We start from the raw sequence: 20,798 nt of genomic DNA, 5'->3' as shown, positions 1-20,798 counted from the left end.
CTTGTGTGTTACAGTGGTCTGAGCTTCTGCTGTTTCTTCATCCACAGGTAACTGCTGATAGGCTTGAGCCAAGTCTAATTTGGCAAAAAAATTTCCCCTTTCCTGTTAAATGCAATAGATGTACAACTGGCACTGGGTACATGCTGTGTTGCAATGCCGTATTAATTGAAATTTTATAATTAGCACAGATTCTGATTGACCCATCTGGCTTAACTGGAGTGACTATAGGGGTCTCCCACTTAGCGTGATCAACTGGCTGTAGTACTCCCTGAGCTATGAATTTATTTAATTGTTCATCCACTTTGGGTCTCAAGTAGAAAGGGACTCGCCTTTGTTTTATTCTGACAGGAGGAACTTTTGGATCAAGGTTGAGGGAAATAGGGGTCCCCTTATACTTGCCTAGGGTTCTGTTGAACACATCCTTGAATTCAGTCTGTAGATCCTCTCTCATTTGATTGTGCTCCTCTGTTTGTGTGGTGTGGATGGTCACCTCTACTTCTATGGCTCTAAACCATTCTATTCCGAGGAGGCTTGGCACTTCTTTGTCCACGATGGTTAAAGGCAATTCACTGGTGAAGTTTCTGAATTTTATTGGAAAAATTCCCTAACACGGGAATTCTGTTCCCTTGGAAATCTTTTAGTATTAAACATTGTGGTTTTAGTTGTTGTCAAGTTATGCCAGGGATTGCTTCTTTTATAGTTGTCCAGGACACCATAGATATGTAGGAACCAGAGTCAATTTCCACAAGGTTTTTCTCCTATTATCACTGTGATGTTGGATTTCTTTGATTTATGGTGATCAGAATGCCCCACTATTGTGTGTTCATAGTCTCTGTCCTTCTCCTTTTTTCTCTTCCCTCCTGTAATTTGAATGAGGAGGTCTCTGGAATCCCCTTTGTTGTGGGCCACGTGGATGATTAGAAAACCCTGCTTGTCTCTGACTGGGGTATGCTGGCAGATTTGCTCTACATGCTTCAGCAATATGCCCCCTTCTCTTGCATCGGCAGCAGATTGTATCCCTGAATTTGCAAACTGCCCGGGGTGGTTCCCTTTACAGCCTGCACACCATAGGGGTCTCTGGCTCATCCCTTGCCCCCCCCCCTGATCTTCTATCAGGTTTTACTCTATGTGTTTCTTCCTCCTCTTCTTCGGAGAGTTCTCCAATCTCCCCCTCTCCCTGATACTTGCTGGTCGTCCCCCATGCTCAATGAATGCTCTCAGATTTCTCAATTTTAGCTGCTGGTTTTTCTGAGATTTCTGCTGCTCGGGCTTCCTCTATTACGTCTTTTAAAGAGATGCTCTTTTTAGTTATCAACTTCCTTTGCAATCTCAGGTCCCTCATTTCAACTACAATTCTATCTCTTCCTTTGCAATCACAGGTCCCTCATTTCAACTACAATTCTATCTGTTAATGTTATTTCCACATTTTCAAACTCACAGCCTGCAGCAATATCTTGTAGGTTTGTAAGGTAATCATTTATGGTCTCACCTGGTTTCTGTTCTGTGCAGTAAAAGTCAAGTCGGTGAGCCAGTGACAATGCAGCGGGAGCATAATGTTCTTCTAACATCTTCTCTAATTCTTTCCATTCCATTGTTTCCACATCTTTGGGAACAGCTAGGGTCCTAGCCATTTTGTAAAGGCGATTCCCGCAATATCCCAAGAATAGAGCTCTCTTCCTCTGTTCTGTTGCATCCTGCAGTGAATTCGCTTCTAAAAACATTTGAAATTGTCCCATGTACGTGACCCAGTCATGCTTTTTTGGATCAAAAGGTTCTGGTTGAGCATGGGTGGACATTCTGATGATCAGCACGGTGATAGCAGCATTCTGTTGTTAGAATTTTCTGTCTTCACCTCGTTTCCTTTGTTCTCTTCTAGAATCCCATCCTTGTTGCCAGTGTTATATATGGGCTATATTGAAGAGGCAGGACAACGGTACAAGGAAAGGATTTCTTTATTTAGCTCCAAACAAAAGACTGCCGCCCGGTGTGCCTGCTGTTCTTTTTACAAGCTGCTGTCCACAATTTCAGCCACTGACGGCTGTTCATTTTCCCGCCTGGAAAATGAACCAATGGGGGAAGTCTGACATCACTAACTTTTCCCATTGAATATCTAACAACCCCCACCCAATTTAGTGAAGGGAGAAAAAGTCCTGATACGTTATGTAATGCCGCTGTGACAACAAGTTTGATACCCCTGGTCTAAGTCTTGGTTGTTCTGTAATAAGCAATAGTTGGGTCTGTCCACTGCATTAAGCTTTAAGAAGCTTTGGAAGAAGTGGATTGTACTTGACCCGAGCACCAGCCCTTTCTGCTCTTCGTTGAGAGACTGCTGTAATGAACAGAAGAAGTACTGTTTCTTTGAGGTTTCAAGCATTTCTTCAAGCCATTTTCCAAGTATGTTCAGTCCCATTTATAAGTGTTCTTTATTATGAATAGCAGGAGTTTCCCTTCTCCTTCCTAATACTGAAACCCAGGATTGCATAGGAACCCAGTTGTTTATTATATGATGGCAGCTTGTGCTCATCTTTACCTCCCCAGGATGCCTGATGCCTTTTAGTGTAGCTTAATGTATCTGAAGGCTGCCATGCTTCTAAACTGTAATTTAGATTCTAGGGACAACTGCAGCTAGCTTTGAGATAATATATATTTCTCTTCTTAAAGTACAACCATGAGAAGGAAACTGATCCATTCCCATTTTTAAACCAATCATCTAATTCATATATTATGCTAAATCAGGATTCTGAACATGATTTTTTGACCAAGCTATAGAAGTCTGATTCATGTGTAACATAAAGCTGTTATAGATTTGTCCGTATATTACTGTTAGAAGAAACCAGGCCACCTGCCCCCCAAATCATGGGATAATTTATTACTGTAAACAATACCATTATAGGTTTGAGTAACAAAGTGAGAGAAGCTATGAACGTAAAGCAACCTATATATCAACAAGGCAGTTCAGTATTTTGAATTGGCTTTTATTCCTGGTTTATTTACTTATTTTATAATATCTTCAGTGGGACTAAAACTTACACATTTCAAATCTGCCATTAAATTGAACTAAGAGCAATACCAGTATTGGTGTTGTTAAGGTCTAGCTGTATCCTAATGAAGAAGTTGGCATTTTTATTGATTTTTCTTAGGGTGCTTCCTTAAAATGAAGATAGATAATGTACTCCAGTGGGGAGTCTACAGAAATACCAAAGAATATCTGTAGCTCAGGCTTGAACTATGGAGTTCTTGGTGCTCTTTGTGCTTGATTGTTTGCATGCAAATATTTCATTTGCATGCTCATCTAGAGTAACATCAGTATGTTTGCATCTGGTTGGGTAATGAAATGATTTCAAAAAAATATCCAAGCTCAGAGAACACAAAGAACTCAGCATCTATATGAGTTGGCGCTTGTGCTGTGTGCTCTTATATAGAACAACACAGTTTTAAAATGAGAGTATTTTGGAAGAGGTATTGTGTGTTTTAGGCCAGAGGGAAGGTGTGATGACCCAGAGTGTAACACAAATGTAACAAAATCCAAAACGTAAATAAATGTCCTTTAATGCCTCCAACTTGGCCCCAATGTTCAATAATTCTCAGTTGGAGATAAAATGTACTCAGAAATAGTCTTCAAAAGAAAGCAATACAGTCCAAATTTAATGAGGTGAAAATAAAACCAAACAAACTACAATGGTGAAATTTCCACAGCGGAACAGGAGAAGTATTTACCAAATTCAAGGAGATAACAACGCACAGTCTGTTGGAAGGACGCCAACCAAGATAACCTCAAACCAAAATAAAACACACTTTGTCTCCAGCGTTTGCCAGAACGCAGGTCCAAACTCTTATGCAGTTCTCACACCTGCAGCCCATGAAGAGGATCAAGGCCCTCTCCTCCCAAGTAGACCACATCTCTCCCTTATCCTCTCCTCCCTGTGTGCCTTAGAATGGATAGGGGATGGGCCTGGATCCTCCTCTGACTGCTCAGTCAGGCTCTGCCCTTCCCCAGCCTCCTCCACAACCTCCGGAGCCACACTTCTACTCCCTGTTGGCTGTTCCTCCTCACCCTCAGAGTAAGTCTCCACCAGGGGCATGACAGAAGGGTTCTTCAAAGACAGACCTTCTTTTACATATCCCCTTTAAAAACAAGGCAGCCTATCTCTTTGCATTTACAACCATTGTTTCAAATATATAAGTAATACACTGTTATTTAAAATTGTGCAAGTTACATCAGCTAATAAAACTTAAATTTAAAACTTACATATGAATTGTTTAAAAGAGGTAAGAGTTGTAGCTTTTTGTCTGAATGCACATGTATGACAATTCCTGTCTTGGGTAATTTAACCCTGTTGTAGCAGCTGTGGTTCTAATCCTATCTCCATTTTTATGACAATAAATTCTAGATTACAACCTGGGAGTATATCTTCACAATGTGCATAAAGGTGCTCATCATATTTAAGCAATATATTGGTTACTGAGATTCACATTGGGCTTTCCCCTTTTTGTTATACACTGTCAAAAGTAACAATTATCTTTTTCTACAAAGTCTAACCAAAACACCTTTTCATCCTTCAGTAAGGATCCCATGGTTCAGGAAGGGTTACATCTCAATAAGAGTGTGTGCAGAAGATCCCAGATACAATATCCGATCATTTCTAGATATATCTTTCTGAAAATTTGATAAATCCCTTTTGGTCAGTATCAGAAAATACAGAGATAAATGGATTAATAATCTGATTCAAGACAGTGTAAGACTAGCTTCTTATATTACTTTATGTTTTGGCAAAATAAATTGTTTACCTTTTTTTCTTCCCTGCCCAGTATTTTGTCTCTCTCCCATAGCAATCCTCCTATCTAAGTAGTTGATATTTGATGTTTTTATTTAAATATCTTTTATTCCAGCTTGCAAATCAACGTTTTAAATGGTTAACCTCACTTCCTCCAATGTCTAACTTCAGTAATAGCCAATAGGTAAAATAACATTTAAAACATTACTGATCCATGTCATTTTGGTTTTAATTTTCTATTTAATTCTTCTAATTTTAATTTTATAGTATTTTATTTTTATCATATTGTAAGCTTCCTGCATTTGCTGTATAAGTGAGATAGTCAGCATAAAAACTCAATAAAGCAGTAAGGAGTAATAACATGTTTGGAGAAATGAAAATAAGTATAACCATATGTAAGTTAAGATCCTAATAAACATGTAATGCTTAAGGAAAGAAATTGTGATGAATTCAGAAGACAGGACAGGTTATGCAGGTTGTTTCAGGTTCTGAATACATGGCTCGGTAAATTATATTTGAGCAGCTATGCTCATTTTTAAAAACTAACATTTATTTTCACAGCTGTGCAGCTATGTGGATGCATGTTGAAAATTATTTTTGGAAAAAAGTGTCTGACTGTTACCATAGTCAAAGGAAAATACGAAGATAACCCTGAGTTTCTGGTGTGCACTTAAAGGTAAAAAAAAAAATAGGTCCACACTAGTTTTCGGGCATAAATAATCTTGTTGTGTCTGAAGAGGCTGGCTGAAGCTTCCAGGTCTTTTCAGACTATTTCAACCAGTGACAACAAAAACAGCCTAAAACTGTTTGAGAGCATGATACATTCAGAAGAAAAATTATTTAAAAGATCAGATTGTAAAATATGTAGTGGTTGTATTAGAAGCGGATATTCACCAACCAAGGGCAAACATGTAGTATAGACAAGCTTATCCTATGATGTTCCTGACCTGTGATGAAAGCTTGCAGTGAATAATATTTTGTCTCTTTTTTTAATTCAGAGTCTTCTTCATATGGGTATTTTCAGTCCTTAAAATGTGCTGAACTACCATGTTTGGTTTTATGCTATCTCTCCATTACTAGTATACTTTAAAGAAAAAAGGAAGGCTACTTAAGTACACATGGGTACAATTTATAACCTTACCATCAAGTTGAGAGTGTACCCTGAAATCTCTTTACATCATTGACAGAGGCAGATGGGGTGAATTGTGACATAACAATAGGACACAGGGATGTCCTATTGTAGTTGATTGGCAGATCACTAACTTCAGTCAGTGGGGGCCTGGAGGAGTCAAGAGTTAAGGTAAATTTTCCCAAATCACTTAAAATGTGGGTTGGTGTATGTTGATAGAAAGGTCTGCAAAACTGAGGTAATTAACAGCAGGGTTTTTATAATGTAAACCATTTTTTTCCCAGAGGTTAAAAACAAAAACTGCCCCCAAAATATTTCTAGGATACAACTGCACTTGAAAAGAAAGTTCGATAAGACTGCTAGTGACTGTAAACAATAACTCTTAAATAACATTATTAAATTTTAAAAAATTTAATAATAAAAAATTTAATTTGCAACGAAATCATGCTGCAAATTTAGACAAGACTGGATCAGTGTGTTGTACTAGGCAGCATTTTAAATGTTTACAGTTAATTATAATTTCTGTTGAGTAAGCTAGCCAGCACGTGAGCTTTTTTGAATTCTTTTTCATTGAAGTAAACAAGTCTGATTTCCTTGCAAGTCCTTGAAGCACTCTCTGACATCATTTGGCCTTGTAAGGTGAATAGCTGCCATTGTGCATACCAATGATGCTGTCCCTTTCCTCTTTCAAGAGCAAATATATCCCTTTCTACTGCTACTGTTTTCTCTTCCGGAAAACAGCACAACCTCTGTGAATGGATGGATTTGAGTCAACTGATGTGTAGCTTCCTGGGTTCCAGTATGGTGGCAGTTCCAAAAAGCATATGGAAGTGAATCACCTGAATCACCACATGGAGCGTGTTGTTCATAAGTAAGGGGAAAGTTTAGGAGATGCTGGCCATGTGGTTTGTGTAGTTGCAAGAAAAGCACTTGGCACCCTTTTTTTTTTGAACTCACAAAACTAGCTAAGCTGCTAAGTACATTCTGTAGTTAAAGCTGCTGGTTTTTTTAATCTACTTTATAAATGGAGGGATTGATGGATCAAATCAGGGGACTTGATGAAGGAAACATTCTTTGAGATGTCAGTGATGATGGAGGAATTTCACTGAGAAAAAAAGTGCTTGAACAAGAGTGAGCAAGAAAATGTATCGCTAAGAAACAAATAGGAATGCTGACAAGCAGGCTTCTAATTGTCTTCAGTGATACATTATGCCTGTGTGAGGCCTTAGGCACAATAAAAATTTAAGGCCCCCCAATATTCATTAATTTCCTCTAATAATGTATCACAAATAATATCTAAACAATTTACAACAAATGATTGTCTACCTTTTAATTAGAGATTTTGTTCTTAATAAATTGTTAATACCTTTACAAACAATGCTGTTTATATTAAAAGGTATGTCTTCCATGATTACAGAAGATTCAAATCACAATAAATCAGAGAAATAGAATTATATCACTTAACAGGCATAGATATTTAATATTTGGTATGTATGCACATTGTTTTGTAGCTAACCCCCTTCCTTTTGAACTCATAAAATGGTATGGTCTGATTTCATATACAGGTGAGTTTTCTATTGGTCATCAGGTCATTAAAAAAATCAAATAATAACTGCAACATTGGGGGGGGGCGGGCAGAGTTGTCATGTGTACCAAAGACCATGCTAACCCAAGGCCCAAAGGTTGCTCCTAGCAATCCCCACTGATTTGAGATAGGATATGTGCAAAGGTGGGGGGGGGGAGTCAATTTTCTGAAAATGTAATTTTGGGGCCCCTCTTTTGATGGGTGGCTTAGGGAAATGCTGTAATTGTCTATGATACAATTCTCTACTGATTGTCTTGCTTCAATGTGTAAATGTTCCAGATATTTTGTGAAGCAAGGATGATGCTGTTTTTCTATTTTCTTTTTTTAAATAAAAATAGAACCATTTAGGAAACAGATTTAAAAGGATGATGGCAAAGAGTAAGAGTTTGCTTTTTGATAAGTGGCTGTTTTATGGCTGGTGGCCTATCTAAAAAATGGAAATCTCAAGCTAGCTGTTTTTTGTTCTAAATGAATAAAGGGATGCTACCCATTATTCTGTATTTTTTTTTAACCTTTGAAGTCTGGTCAAAGGAATTATTGTACTCAACTGAAGGGTTTTAGTAGTGCCTTTTCTGAAACATATGCCTCCCCCCAGTGTATGTTTCCTCTTCTTTATGAGCAAATAAACCATCTTGTGTATTTTTATCAATCTTCCCTCCTCCCAGCCTTCATTTAGCTAATCTTACTGTTTAATGGTTTATTAGTGTCAATTGAAGACTTTCATGTGTAGAAGTTTATATTTTTCACTGTACATTTAGTTGTTTATACTTATCTTCACAAAATTTTACTGAGGAAAAAAAGGTTTCTTTCTTTCTTTCTTTCTTTCTTTCTTTCTTTCTTTCTTTCTTTCTTTCTTTCTTTCTTTCTTTCTTTCTTTCCTTCCTTCCTTCCTTCCTTCCTTCCTTCCTTCCTTCCTTCCTTCCTTCCTTCCATCCTTCCATCCTTTCTTCCTTCCTCCCTTCTTCATTATGTAGAAAAATCTGAGACAACTACAGAAATAATAAAAAACCAAAGGGGAATCTATGAGTTTTTTTCAAACCAACACATTTTATTAAAAGGAAATAAGGTTATGAAAACTACCTTAAACTAATCTAGCTTTCTTCTTACAATTTGTTCAATGAGAAATCATAAAGCCTCCTTCAGGTTGATCTGGACTTATGGTAATTTCACGGACAGAGTTATGCTGATGTAAGAAGATTCCACATTTGCAGACTTCTCTTTTCTTGTTTTTTTTCTTCTTTCAATTCACTTGCTCCCTAACTTATAACCACTACTGAGCCCAAAATCTGTTAAGTAAGATATTTGTTAAGTGAATTTAGCCTCATTTTACATTTCTTGCCACAGTTGTTAAGTGAATCAATGTTTGTAAGTGTGAAAAATGGTCATAAGTCACTTTTTGCAATGTTGTTGTAACTTTGAATGGTCTCTAGGTGAATTGTTGTAAATCAAGGATTACCTTTACTGTTTTTACACTTAGGTTATGTAAGATCCCTTCCTGCTTTCATTAAAGCTCCAACCAGTTAAGTTGGTTTTAGTAGGCAAATAGAAAGGATGCCTTTAGGGAACTTTCCAGTGACTGAAATAGAAGGGGTTTGGTAATTGTGATGAAACGCAATAGTGGAGGCGCATACTTTGAAATCAATAGTTGTGTCAGCCACCTGGCTCCTCTCTTTCATTCCCCATGGAGAAATCATGAACCTACTGCCATGCAATGACAAACTAGAAAAGTGAGGCACCAGGGGGATTAAATGCATTATTACTGGCTGAGCCAATTGCATCCCATAATTTGAAACAGAAATCTTATGCCACCAGACTCGAAATTCTAGACCTAGAAAACCTAGAACTATGCCGCCTTTGGTCCGATCTAAGTATAGTTTATAAAATCATACATTGCAATGTCCTACCTGTGAATGAATACTTCAGCTTCAACCAAAACAATATAAGAGCACTAAATAGATACAAACTAAAGATAAACCGCACCAAACTTGATTGCAGGAAATACGACTTCAGTAACAGTCAGTGTCTGGAATATTCTACATGACTCTGTGGTTTCTTCCCCAAACCCCAAAAACTTTAACCTTAGACCAGTGGTCCCCAACCTTTTTTGTGCTGCGGCCCGGTACCGGCATCACAAAATCATCCGTGGCCCGGTACCGGCATCAGCATGCATGGCAAGGCGAGCCGAGCGACCGGCCAGCCAGCCGTCCCCCGCTTCTCCCCGCCACCTTCAACTCCTCCTTTGTACCTGTGTCGATGGGCTTCGCGACGGCTTTGGGACGGTCGCTTGGCTCGCCTTGCCTTGGGTGCTGAAAGAACCCTCGTGCCTTAGTTTTGTTCGAAGCCGCCCCCCCCCTTGATGAAACTAAGGCACGAGGATTCTTTCAGCACCCAAACGCTGCTTTCTACCCGGAAAAGCTCACCGGAAGCACTTTTTCATCAAAACAAGATGGCGGCGCCCAGCAAACCGGCGGCCTGGTAGAAATTGTTCCACGGACCGGTACCGGTCCGGGGACCGGTGGTTGGGGACCCCTGCCTTAGACTGTCTACTATTGACCTTTCCTAAGAGGTCTGTAGGGGGCGTGCATAAGTGCACCAACGTGCCTACCATCCCTGTCCTATTGTTTCTTTTATTTTTTATTTTTCGTATATGTATCCACATATTCATAACTATGTTTTTACTTATACCTATTATCTTGTAAGCAATTGACAAAAATAAATAAATAAATACATACATACATACATACATACATTTCTAAGAAAGAGAGAGGCTCCTACGTGAACTGCCTCCTGAGATTCACGTGGCTCTCTTGATGCAATCCAGCTCTCCCTAATGGGAGTGCTAATGGTGAATGTCTTTCAGCCTAGATTTATTCCCTTCTCTTCAGCTAAGTGATGGGGTTAATTTCAAGTCCACATCACATGGTTTAACAGCAAGTATTCTTCCTCTGATGTCCATAATGGCACTAAAGTGTAAGCTGGAGGTCTATTCAAGCACCAAATGCTAAATGCTTTTCTGCTAAATACCATCATTTTCTTTATCTCTGAGCAGCATCCATCATTAATTGGAGTCAACATGTCTGTAGACAAGCATCTGAAAATGTGTCTTTCTTTTATAGTTCCATATTGCAGCATATGTAGAAAGCTAGTCCTTTATCAACAATAGCTAGGATGGATAATTAGAAAAATAAAAAGAATAAATCAGAAGAATCTGAAAAAATAATAAAAAATATGAAAAAATAATAAATAAAAAGAATCAGAAAAAATGTGACCTGAATAATGAATACCAGTGAAAAATAAAACCAGTTTATAAAAATAAACCCAGTTTTCTAATACTTTTTAGCTTAAATTATGGTTTAAATGATCTATTGTTTAATTTTCTATAGACCAGTTAGGTGACCACTTAGGTTTTTCTGTGATCAAAAAGCCCAGGAAGTTTGTTGCATAAGTAGCAGCTGATATAAGCTTTGTTCTTTTACAGATGAATAAATTAACCTTTACATAACCTTTTGTGGGTCATAATAATAATAGTCATTATTGACTAAGCATTATTGTTTTGTTTTCAAAATGTAGGAGGTAGTGTTACCTTAAAATGTTTTTCCAGTGAATCAGACATCTTTATTGCAATATTCCTAATATTTTAAAAATAAATAATTACAGCAATAATTAATTTACTTTTGTGACTGGTATAATTATTAAAATTGTTTCTGGCTGAAATAAGGTTTTTTGTGGTGCTAATAAATGCTTTAAAAAACATCAGCCTAACATTTTGACACAGATGATTGATCACTGCAGTCTTATGAATTATTTAAAAAGAACTCCATAATTGTTTAGTGAGTCGATATCACCATGTTATCTAAGAATTGTACATGCTGTGGTCCAAGAGTGAGGAAGATGGTTTAGTGCCTAAAATATAAGTGTAATCTAAAAAGGAATTTGTGTGTGCCTCATTCACCATAGCATAGTGTAATATGTCATATAATTTATAACTCCTAGTAGATTATGAATAATAACCTCAACTGTATTCTCCCCCCAAGCACTAAAAAGAGAGCCCTCCATCCTCTTATATAGCTGCAAGGTAAAATGTCTGCTGAAATAATTATTTGTATCCTTCCAAATGGTTATATGGGAACTGCTAAAATAGTCTCAGTAATATCAGTTTGTAATTTATGTTTGATGAATTAGTCTGTGCACAATTCTCTTCAACAGCATCACCATAAATCTGATATTAGGAATGATAATATTCTAAAATTAGCAGGGGACATTAAGGAACAACAAAGATCAGTTTCATTGAGAAACAGCTTACGTGGTCATTTAAGAATATGAATTAACTTATTTTTGCACAAAGCCTTATGGGGTAATACAGCTATTTTTGGAATGTCAAATTGTTTGAACTGGTTTTGTGATAATAGAGATTTGTGTTTGTTTCTATATGTGCTTTTGCTGAACCAAGAAAAGGGATGCTCTTTTTGTCTAAAGCACCATTTGTCCACAAAGTGACCAAACATTTTAAAATAAGAATAAATTTATGAAAGGTTCTTTGGTTCTGGGTCAGGGGGCTGGCTGTTCACTTTCTATCAAATGAGCAGATGATTTGAGATATGATTCAGATTATTTCCAATGTTCCTGACCATTTTTAAATAACTTGCTTTATGGTCATTCCCATTTCCACTCCATTTTCACTCCCGATTCTCTGCTCCTTTAAACATATGCCTGCATATAATTCTGTTTTGATTAAGAAGATATAAGGTACTGTTGGTACAGGAAATAAATAGAATTAATGTTTTGTAAAGCTAAGCTAAATTTTATTAAGAGATTGCATGTTTTACATATTACAAGGGTTTGTTATTAGAAAACTATGATAGCTAATCTAAGATGCTGATTATTTACTGCTACTATTTGGCTTCAAGAAGCAATTGGGTGAATGAGTTCATGTTCAATGCTTACCTTTGCAACTACCCCTTGCTTTCTGTTTTCCATAGTTTTGTTGGCATTTGCCCCCCACCCCATATCTCCTCATACGGCTACCTATGTGTAGACTAGTGCCCCTTTCAGCTGGTCAATGGGAAAAGCAAAAAGAGATACTCCTAGTGGTGCTTTTGTTTCTGCATGCCAGCCACTATATGTGGAAATGGGGGAAAAATAGTCAACAGAAACAACAGAAAAGGGAAGGACAGCAAGGCACATAATAGCTAAACTCAAGGAGACTGAACTAGAGAAATTCCAGCAGTGAGGCAAGGAGGGAATTCCTAATGATATGATGCTATCTACCATACATTTTTGAAGGAAACTCTACATTAATATCTTCACAATATTTCTTCTGGTGGAGGATCAGCTAAGTTGAAAGTTAAGCGGCTCAGCCAAAAAGAACTCTGGAAATCACATAAGATCATGGAGCTCTAGGAGTGATACTGTTCTCAGATTAATTCAGATCTTATATATGTGAGAAGTGAAATATTTTATTCTTTGGAATGACAGCATTCTTCCCCCCAAATATTTAAGTACTATCCTATTAACTGCTGTTTTTTCTGTATCTACAGGCTCCTTGAACTGAAGTCTGGAGAATCGCATGTATATCTCATGCTTACGGTGAAATCATGGCGACTAATGATAAAGTAGCCATCTTAACTGATGATGAAGAAGAGCAGAAGAGAAAATATGTGCTTTCTGATCCTTTCAGTGAGATTCCCAAGGAGCAAGACCTCCAAACCCAAAGTGATACTCCTTCAACAGAGACCACTACTATTCCAGACGAAGAGCTTGATTGGCTTGAAAGACACTGCGTGAAAGTGAATAATGATCTCTTGATCTCAAAAGTTTTTTATTTTTTCTTTTATGCTGCTTATGGTTCCTTGTACCCATTGCTTCCTGTATACTACAAACAACTAGGCATGACTCCCAGCCAGAGTGGACTCCTAGTAGGGATTAGATACTTCATTGAATTTTGCAGTGCTCCGTTCTGGGGAGTGGTAGCAGATCGCTTTAAAAAGGGGAAAGTTGTTCTTCTCTTCTCCCTTTTATGCTGGGTGCTGTTTAACTTGGGAATTGGATTTGTTAAACCAGCAACCTTAAGGTGTACAATAAAGAAACCTATCCACGTTCCCCCTACCAATGCCAGTCACCTTGTAACAGCATCCCCGCAAAATATCTCCATTTCTTCTGTCATTCCCACTCTGGGAAGTACGATAACAAAGAGTCGAGGGAAAAGAGATTCGCTGACTTACAACTTACCAACTCTGAGCTCAGCTTTGTCCACAAATTCTAAAACTACCTTTTCTCCAACTATTCAAAATGGAGCTAGGAAGCGTGCTTTAAAAGAAGAAAAGGGTGCAACTGTTGTCAGCACTCCAAAAGGTATTGTTACTGCGGGTCTGTTGGGAAACACCAGCTACACAACGCCATCACCTACAGTCACCACAAAATCAGCCCCTCCTGCCCATTTTGCTCTTTTATATGATCATGAGGAGGTTGAAGCGATCTTCTTGCTCATTCTCCTTGTTGTGATTGTGGGAGAGTTTTTCAGTGCCTCCTCAGTCACTATAGTAGACACTGTGACTCTGCAGTATCTTGGCAAACACCGGGACCGTTATGGGCTACAACGAATGTGGGGATCTCTGGGCTGGGGTCTGGCCATGCTGTCGGTGGGCATTGGCATTGACTCTACCCATATTGATGTGCTCATTGAAGGTCAAGGGTGTAAGGCTCCAGACTACAAGAACTATAGGATCGTTTTCATAGTCTTTGGAGTCTTGATGACACTCTCTTTGATTGTGGCCACCCAGTTCAGATTCCGGTATAATCACTACAAGCAAGAGGAAACTCAAAGCACAGAACCGGAGGATTCCCGTGTGGACAGAAACTCCTCCACAGATTCCTCCCATGACACTCAGAGTGATACAAGCCAGTCCCAGTCTTTTAATTTTTGGCACTTGATTAAGCTGCTCTGCAGTATCCAGTATGGCTCAGTTCTGTTTGTGGCATGGTTTATGGGTTTTGGATACGGCTTTGTGTTCACCTTCCTTTATTGGCACCTGCAAGATCTGAATGGCACCACCACACTCTTTGGAGTTTGCTCTGTTTTAAGTCACATCTCTGAACTGACGGCGTATTTCTTCAGCCACAAACTGATTGAGCTGATTGGTCACATCAGGTAAGCAAAAGCTATAAGCATGCAACAGCAATAGGCAATACTGTGTGGGAACCCAGGTGCTTTTTTTTTTTGCAATTTGCATGTTTTTATACATTAGGATACATAAACGTTCTGCTTGGTGTCATACGCCGAACAAGTACAGAACAAAGAACTATATTTTCATGTACTGTTCATGTAAGCTAAACAATTATTTCTTACAATAAGTAATGGATCTGCAAAATTAGCCATTCCAAGAAGTGTAAAACTATAGAGCCATCCTTTATAAATCACTTTCAGTAATTCAAAACAATTTCTGTATTTTATTCTGGCTGTAAACTTTAATTCTCAAAATTTTAATTCCTGTATGTCTCAGATGAGAATGAGATATGGAAAGACTCTTACCTAATGCTGCTGTACCTAGTAAGTTAATGGAAGACTTCAGTATCTTATCCATTACAGTTCAAGTAAAATATCACTTTTTAAATTTGTGCCGTAGCAATAGCAATAGTACTTAGTCTTATATACAGAGCTTTACAGTGCTTTACAGCCCTCTCTAAGTGGTTTACAGAGTCAGCATATTGCCCCCCAAAATCTGGGTCCTAATTATTATTTTAAGGAGTTGTTTATTAAAGTAAACTCCTTCATTTTCTGTAAATCTAAGGCAGTGTACACAATGTTCCTCCTATTTTCCCTCATAACAACTTTGTGAGGTGGGTTGGGCTAAGAAGTTAGATTTCTATGCCCAAGAGAAAACTACAACTCATGGTCAACCAGATTCTAGGTCAGCACCCTTGGGCGTTCCATTTCTTCTCCTGATCATGCTGATTCAGCCATGCAGGGAGTGTTCTAGTAGTTAACCCCCTGAACTGGTGTTTCAGTTGGAATAGGTTTCTTTCAGGGGCTGGATCGTTACTCAAGCTGCTTCAAATCAAAATTGAACTGTTTCTTTTTACACCCCCCTCCCCCATTCTAATAACGTTTGATCTTGGTAAGTCTTAATGATAACTATGTATGTATGTATGTATGTATGTATGTATGTAAGTATGTATGTTTGAAACTACTTTAAGAATATCTCTCAAAATAGAGAGGTTGTGAAGGGCACTGTTATTGGATGACATAACCTGAGTGCTACTGGATAAAGTTGTTCAAAATAGGATAATTTGAACCTGGTCATTTGTGCCTCAAGTGAGAACTCTAGGTTGATTTGTTCAATGAACCGTTGCTTTGTTTACTTGTCATTTGGTCTTCACATTTAATTTTACTCCCATTTTTTCACTGCACTCTTTGACTTATAGCAGTGAGGCTTGCAGATCCTTTGCATTTTTGGCTATCACGGAAGTGTCATCAGCATAGCATATATTATTGATGCTTTTCTTCCCTTTTTAAAATTATGCTTATCTTCTTCCAGTCTAATTTCCCTTAATATATATTGAGCCATATAAATTGAATAAATAAGGGAAATATATACAACCTTGTTTATACTCCTTTGCCAGCCTGGAGCCAATCTGTTTCACCATGTTCTGTCCATACTGTAGTTTTTTTAGTTGTATATGTGTTTCTCGTGAGGAGAATGAGATGTTTTGGGATTCCCATTTTTCTGATCACTTTCTATATCTTGATATGATTGACACAAAGGCCTTTTTATAATCAATGACACACATATTCTATTTTATTGGTTTTTCTCAATTATCCAGTGTGCATCTGCAATAATGTCTTGTGTTCCTGGGTCTTTTCTAAAACCTGAACATATGACATCTCTTTTTCCATGTAGCAATAGCAATAGCACTTAGACTTCACAGTGCTTTACAGCCCTCTCTAAGCAGTTTACAGTCACCATATTGCCCCCAACAATCTGGGTTCTTGTTTTACCCACCTTGTAGCTTTACTGTACCCACCCACCCACCATGTAGCTTTAGTGTAGCTAATGTGTGTTGGATTGTCCATTATTTTGCTAACATATAAAATTATGGTTTCACTATTGTATAATAGTTTACAGATTCTATTAAATCTCCTTGGTATTGGAACATCAATTGACTTCTTCAAATCGGTTGGCCACCATTATTCTCTAATTCTACTGAATTTCGTTTGATTAGAACCTTGACTGACTCTTGTCATATTTCAGTGGTTCAGTTCCTGTAGCCTTCCAACTTAGTAATGACGAGAGTGCTGCTCTAACTTCATCTTCTAGTATTAGTGGTTCTAATAAGTAAGGAAATACTTTCTAAGCCTAAGGTATCTTAAATGTTGATATTTTTACTGTGCAGTGTTTTAGTAGTCTTCCAAATTTCTTTGATTTTCTTTGAATCAGTTAATGACTATCCATTGGTGTCCTTTAGCACATCAGTTCGAGATTGGAGCTTCCAAAGAGTTCCTTTGAAAGAATTTCCTTGTTTTTCCATATGTGCTTCTTCAGTGTCTTTGCAGATGTTGTAATATTACTTCTTGTTACTTCTAACAGCTTTCCGAATCTCTGTTAAGTTATTTTCTGAGTTATTTTGTCCTTCTTAGTTTTGGCTTCTCTTCTCAGCAATTTCCATAGTTTGTCCTGACATCCAGTTTGCTTTCTTCTCTTGATCATCTCTTTTCACATTTAATCCTTCCTCTGGTTCTTTATCAGCGAGGCTTAGGATTTCATCATGATTCCTGATCATGGTGGGTATATATTCAAGATCATATTGTGGAAATCTCCTCCACCGCCACCTCCTCCGCCTCCTCCATCACCACCACCAATATGCAGAGGAGCAGTTCATGATCTATTCCGCAATCAGCACCTGGCCATGTCTTTGATGCTATAATTGAGCTCTTCCAGCTTTTAGCAATAATATACAGCAGCCAGGAGGAGTGCCTACCGTTCCTGTCCTATTGTTTCTTTTATTTTTTATTTTTCTTATATGTATCCATGTATTCATAACTATGTTTTTACTTATACCTATTATCTTGTAAGCAATTGACAAAAATAAATAAATAGAAGGAGTTAAAAAGGCCTTGAAAATAATTTAAGATAATAAGAGGTGATAAAATATCAAGGTATACTGTATATGGCAAAGCAAAGTAGAAAAGCCTAGAGTTATACCAAATTGATTGTGGTTGCTAAATTGTGAGTTATATGGAATTAGCCAGAGGGAATTATATGGAAGTATGAATTGGTAAGAAGTGCAGTGATAAGCTGCAGAAGAGAAAAAGAAAACCTTCTGATGCCTTGAAAGAGAAGCAGGGAGCTGATGGAAAGGGCCTTCCTTGGAGTCCGAGAAAGTGTAGAATTTGTGTTCTATTCCATCATGATTTTGGAATTATGTTGTAGTATGTAGAATTTTTTCTCTTTCTAACAATTCTTTTTTAACTCTTTTAATTTATGTGTGTTGTATTTCAAATAGTTTTATGGGAATGCTATTTCCTACTCATGTTGCACACTTCACAGTTTCCATTGAATGCATTTAATTTATTTGTGACTGTCACTGTGGTAGCACTTTCATTCATGTTCATTCACCTGCTTGGTCAAAATTCTTTATTTTTTCCTTCCCAAAATACTTTAACCCTTTCTACTTTTCTTAAATATAATAGTTGTTGATCATTGTAGGGGCTACATTAGTGTATGATGTCAAAAATTAAAAGGAATCTGGTAATACCTTTTGAGTTTTTATTAAATTGCGTATGTTTCACGGGCTGCAGTCCGCTTTCAGAAGTACTGAGTGGTTAAACTGATGTGGGATAGAACCAGCTTGGTCTAGTTAAGGCACTAGGCTGGAAAGCAAGAACTGTGAGTTCAAGTCCTGCCTTAGCCATGACAGCCAGCTAGATAACTTTGGGCCAGTTACTCTCTCTCAGCCAGCCCAACTCACAGAATTGTTGCTGTGGGGAAAAGGTGGAAGAACAAAATTGTTGCTGAGGAAGAAGATATATTGGATACATTCACTGCCTTGAACTATTTGTAAATATAATAAAGGCGGGATACCAATAAATAAATAAGTAGGTTTCCCACCTCACCATGCCAGGAGGCTTAGATCATCTTTCTGACGCTCCGCTTAATGATTTGTGTGTTGCTTAATTGCAACTGAGAGAACCAAGATTGTGATCATTGAATGAAATGATTATGTGGTGTCTTGTTTAACGGACTCTCACTCAGTGACCAAGATTCTAGACCCAATTGTGGTTATAAGTGGAAGACTCCCTACTGTATATCCAGTTTCAGCAAAATAAATATTTATAATTATGAACATATTTTGGAATTCAGACATTCAGAGACATTAAATATACCAGTGAATCCATATGGGCTCTGTTAACATTGAAATGTATTTGTTTCGAATATTATGCATTTAGAAAGACAGCTTATTCTAATAAAGGCATGACATATTTACAATAAATATCCTCTTTTTTGCCAGTTACATTTTTTATTATTACTATTTACTTTGTATAGTTTTACATTAAATATAAGCCAAGAAATATTTTTGGTAATTTGTTGAATATTCTTACCACTGTATTTATACCTTGTACTTGAGAGTCAATAAAGTATAGCATATGATTTATATTTATTCTTTTTTTTAAAAAAAAAGAAACCCACTGGTTTCTCTGCAGTAGTACTCAGAATGAACAGCAGGAAAGCTTAACATTTCAATGCCAATAAATATTTAAAGCAATCAGCATATATATATATATATAAATACATCTAATAACTTACTAATATATTATAAAAGATAATAAACATAATAAAATGCTATAAAAGAAATGTGCAACTGCTATTGTGCATAACATTTTCACTGAAAATACAGGTAGACATTGACTTAGGACCACAATTGAGCCCAAAGTTTATGTTAAGTGGGAAATTTGGTAAGTGAGTTTCACCCCATTTTATGACTTTTCTCATCACATTTGCTAACTGAATCATTGGAGTTGATAAATTAGTAAATACAGTTGTTAAATGAATCTGGCTTCCCCATTGACTTTGCTGGTCAGAAGGTCGCAAAGGGGGATCACATGACCCCGTCACTCTGCAACCATCATAAATGTGAGTCAGTTGTCAAGCAGCTGAATATAAATCACATGACCATGGAGATGCTGCAACACCCGTAAGTGTGAAAAACGGTCTTAAGTCAATGCTCCTGTAACTTTGAATGGTCCCAAAATGGATTGTAAGTTGAGGACTACCTGTAGATTGAACGGTAAGTGGGATTCTGCAATGAAATGCAGTATCATTTCTCACTCCTTGTCATTCCTTGCTGTACCACCCTACTTGTCCATTTCCCCCATCAACAAACAATACTCTTCGGTGTCTGCTGATTGTGTGTGTGTGTGCGCACGTGTATACACACACACACACACACACTGGTGTGCTTGCGTGCACACACCTTTGACTCAGTTTTTGTTTCTTGGTGACTGGACTACACCCTTCAGCTTCTCTCACCTCTAGGAAACTTTCTTGGAGCTGAGAGAAAATGACTGAAAGTCTCTCAGCTGGCTTTGTGCCTAGGGCAAGCCTCGAACGAATAGTCTTCTAGTTTCTAGCCTGGACCCTTAACTGCCATTTCAACTGGTTCTATGTGTTGAGTAGAATGGGCAAAATGTGTCCAGTTTAAATAGTTTGGCTGCTACTATCTCTGTGCATTTTCCCTCTGCATTTTAAGAGGGTCTGTGAACAACTTGGTGTCCAGTCCTGGATATATTTTTAAATCTTCATTTGTTGTGAAGCTCAAGTAGATCAGATTGAAAGCAATACAGATAATATGTGGGTAAGAATATTAAAACACATCAGAAGTAATCAGTGATCTCTCCTCTTATTTACTTGCAGAGTCCTGTATATCGGTCTTGCCTGCAATACAGCTCGTTATATTTATATCTCTTATCTAGAAAATGCTTGGACTGTTCTGCCTATGGAAGTCCTTCAAGGTAAGAAAACAGGGTGCTTCTGTGTCTGAATTCTACGATTCAGGTTCCTACAAGTAATGCCTGCTGAGCCATAACTAAGCATAATAGTAAATCCACCTGGGCTTCAGCTTTTGTCAGGAACTCTAATACCAAGGGATCCTTTTTGTACAATTCTATTAAGGCAGGTGGAGCAAAAAAGGTGAATGACAGAAAGTGATTTCTACAGTTGGCGGACATAATATTCTGCCATGTGATCTAAGCCAACAACGCACCCTTTCAGACAAGGGATTCCTGATGAAACTTGCAGCAGATAAGGCTTAGTTG

General features: G+C 37.7%; 1 protein-coding gene across 2 annotated transcripts in view; it reads left to right on the top strand.

The window, feature by feature from the left end:
* The window catches only part of MFSD6 (major facilitator superfamily domain containing 6), a 37,939-nt gene that overhangs the window by 6,939 nt on the left and 10,202 nt on the right, over nucleotides 1-20,798 (top strand). For both annotated transcript variants that reach the window (XM_026696893.2, XM_087919789.1), the window contains exons 2-3: nucleotides 13,027-14,636; nucleotides 20,398-20,495. In XM_026696893.2, coding sequence (XP_026552678.1) covers nucleotides 13,084-14,636; nucleotides 20,398-20,495 — 1,651 coding nt within the window. In that variant the 5' untranslated portion in view covers nucleotides 13,027-13,083. The remainder of the gene's footprint in view (nucleotides 1-13,026; nucleotides 14,637-20,397; nucleotides 20,496-20,798) is intronic.

Source organism: Pseudonaja textilis, chromosome 1 (assembly GCF_049901715.1).
Source record: "Pseudonaja textilis isolate UNSWEBS1 chromosome 1, rPseTex1.2, whole genome shotgun sequence".
Lineage (NCBI taxonomy): Eukaryota > Metazoa > Chordata > Lepidosauria > Squamata > Elapidae > Pseudonaja > Pseudonaja textilis.
The sequence above is the reverse complement of the archived record's forward strand: the minus strand, read 5'-3'. Positions and strand labels throughout refer to the sequence as shown.